At 37.9% G+C, this 3,001-nt stretch overlaps 1 protein-coding gene across 1 annotated transcript; it reads right to left on the reverse strand.

Annotated features, from left to right (window-relative positions):
• Positions 1–480: 480 nt before the first annotated feature.
• Positions 481–2,557, reverse strand: LOC141637230 (uncharacterized). The gene is made up of 5 exons (XM_074446794.1): positions 1,969–2,557; positions 1,564–1,761; positions 1,220–1,419; positions 703–831; positions 481–579 (listed from the first exon to the last, which is right to left on the reverse strand). The coding sequence occupies exons 1-5, from the start codon at positions 2,555–2,557 to the stop codon at positions 481–483; spliced, it is 1,215 nt and encodes a 404-aa protein (XP_074302895.1).
• Between the last annotated feature and the right edge of the window lie 444 nt (positions 2,558–3,001).

Consider the following 3,001-nt stretch of genomic DNA (forward strand, 5'->3'; position numbering starts at 1 on the left):
AGACGTGAAGCATGGTGTGGGTTATGACTTGTTTTTATATTATTTTATTATTATATAATGGGGTGTTGGGTTTTAGTTTTGAAGACGGGTTTATTTGGGTGTTGACACGGGTTTATATTTATCCACGGGTTTATTCATGGGTTGGTTAGTTCAGACGGGTTTTTCATTAATAAGTTAAATGGTAAATGCAATCGTTATAATTTATAAATAATTAGCTGGGTTGTTTTAAGACGGCTTTAAATTCCTAAGTTACGTAATAAATAATATAATTAATTAGTTCAATTGTTTTATAATTTATATAACTTTTTTTTGGTGAAATGTGAGTATATATATATATATATATATATATATATATATATATATATATATATATATATATATTGATATCAAACAAATACAATTACATGAGAGTCTTGATAGCATATGCAAAATAAAACAACTCCCTAACAACCATCACTTAGATCAAGCTACCACCAGATTCTAGACTACAATGCCCGATTTCTGAAGCCAAGTCCTTTCTTCATTCACTGCAGTCCTTCCAAACTTTGACCTGATCCTTTTCATGGCATCCTCCCTGATCTGCATAACCAGAGTCTAAGGCCTAGTAAGGATCAAGTTCACCCTCGAATTGTTCCTCTGACTCGATATATGGTAGAAGCAGGAAGACCAGATCAGATAATGAGTATGCATCTTCAGTCTTGCCCCTGCACTCCTACCACTGCTAGCATTAGAATCCACTGCAATTTTAAAACCACACCACTGCTCAATTAATCTCAGCACCTGTCTGCTATATAAACAATCAAAAAAGAGATGCTCCTGTGTTTCAGGTTCCTGATCACAGATACAACATCATTGTTGTTAGGACAAAGAATGACCAAAGCTGAAATAATTTGGCTTTAACATTAAAACCTTGGTTCATCACCAGCCACGAAATCAAAGCATGCTTTGGTAAATTCCAATTATTCCATACCAGTTGAACCCAATCATTTTTAGGCTGTTTGTTTCTAAGCCATTCCATACCCCTCTCTGATAGAGTACCCCTTCAGGTTAGCAGACCATTGATCATTCTGATAGCCAGCCTTCATTATTTCTTGACTTTCCAAATACTTTTCCAGGACCAGGCAATACCAGCTGCAGGAGTGTAGGTGTGCCAGTCCTGCTGCTTAAGATACACCTGGCTTATCCATTTGATCTAGAGCTTATCAACTTTATTATAAACCCAATCAACCAGTTTAGCCACAGCTGCTATGTTGCATAGTTCTTCTTTCTTTATACCCAAACAACCTTCATCCTTAGGTAATGTAACCTTGTCCCAAGCAACTAAGGGAACTCTATGGTAATCTGCACTACCATCCCACAAATAGTTCCTACAAATGCCTTCAATTCTTCTGATTACCCCTTTGGGGTTAATGAACATTCCTGCCCAGTAGGAGTATAGAGTGTTAAGCACAGAGTTTATTAGGACTAATCTGTCTGCATATGAAAGCTTTTTGGCCCCAATACTTCTTATCCTATTCACCATTCTCTCCACCAGGGCATTGCACTCTAGCTTAGTTCACCTACCAGCTTGTATAGGGACACCCAGGTACCTGAAAGGTAGAGAACCTTCCACAAACCCTGTTGCCTGATGAATGTCATTCTTCAGCTCTGAAGAGACACCATTATAGTACACTTCAGATTTAGCATTGTTCATAGTAAGTCTTGATGCTCTAGGGAAGGAGGAGAAGGCCCTTATCAAAAGCATCATGGCATGTGCATTGCCTTTACAGAACATTAGCAAGTCATATGCAAACATTAAATGAATGAGTTTAACCCCCTTACATAAAGGGTGGTATTGGAAAGGCTAGTGGTCAGTGGCATAGGCAATCATCCTAGTAAGGTAATCCATACAAATAGTGAACAAGAGGGGGGAAATGGGATCCCCTTGCCTAAGCCCTCTCTATCCTTTAAAGTACCCAAATTGCCAACCATTCAGGCATAAGGAGAATCTTGTTGAGGTCACACAAGTCATAACTCTATGTGAGAAAGCTTCAGGAAAACCAAGACCATGTAGTAGCTGCTCAAGAAACTCCCACTCTACTGTATCATAGGCTTTTTGTAAGTCAATTTTAAATAGGCATCTAGGGGACACAGCCTTCCTCTTATACAGCTGCACAATATCTTGACAAATCAAAACATTTTCAATAATGGATCTCCCTTTAATGAAAGCTCCCTGGTTCTCACTTACAATGTCAGGAAGGACCAAGGACAATCTATTGCACAAGAGCTTTGAAATAACCTTGTATATCATATTGCAACAAGCTATAGGCCTAAAATGTTTGAATGAGGTATGTCTCTCATGTTTAGGAATAAGAGTAATGTTTGTAGCATTCATCTGAGACAGCAGCTTACATGAGGTAAAAAACTCTTTAATAAGAGCACAAATATCTTCACCAATTATGTCCCATCTGTCTTTAAAAAATGCACTAGTATAGCCATCAGGACCTGGAGCTTTATCATTAGGAGTGTTAAAAAAGATTGATTTAATCTCCTCATTAGTGATAGGCTTATTAAGCATCTGAATATGCTCATCAGTACAATACCTCCCTTGACTGAGAACCTCAGTTCTCACCTTTTCAGTGGACTTCCCTCTGGTTCTCAATTTGGATAACTTTGTTCAAATTACATCTCCTCCTGATTACACCATCAAAATAGGCAGTATTACTGTCCCCATCCTCAAGCCATTGAGTCTTTGCCTTCTGTTTAAGGAAACTGATCCTTGCTTGCTGGAGTTGTTTTAATTTAGCAGTGATATCCAATTCTTTTTAGATGAGATTAGCATTCTGAGGGTCAGAATCAATTTGCACTTGAACAGCAGCCAACTCACTTTCAGCAATTTTTGTGGCATTTTCAATATCAGCATAAGATTCTTTATTCAGATCTTTGAGCCTAGGTTTTAGGGCCTTAAGCTTCTTGACCACATTAAACATCTTATGACCAGGGAAATTCTTATCCCATTCTT

The sequence above is a fragment of the Silene latifolia genome, unplaced genomic scaffold (genome assembly GCF_048544455.1).
Source record: "Silene latifolia isolate original U9 population unplaced genomic scaffold, ASM4854445v1 chrun_scaffold_16, whole genome shotgun sequence".
Classification (NCBI taxonomy): domain Eukaryota; kingdom Viridiplantae; phylum Streptophyta; class Magnoliopsida; order Caryophyllales; family Caryophyllaceae; genus Silene; species Silene latifolia.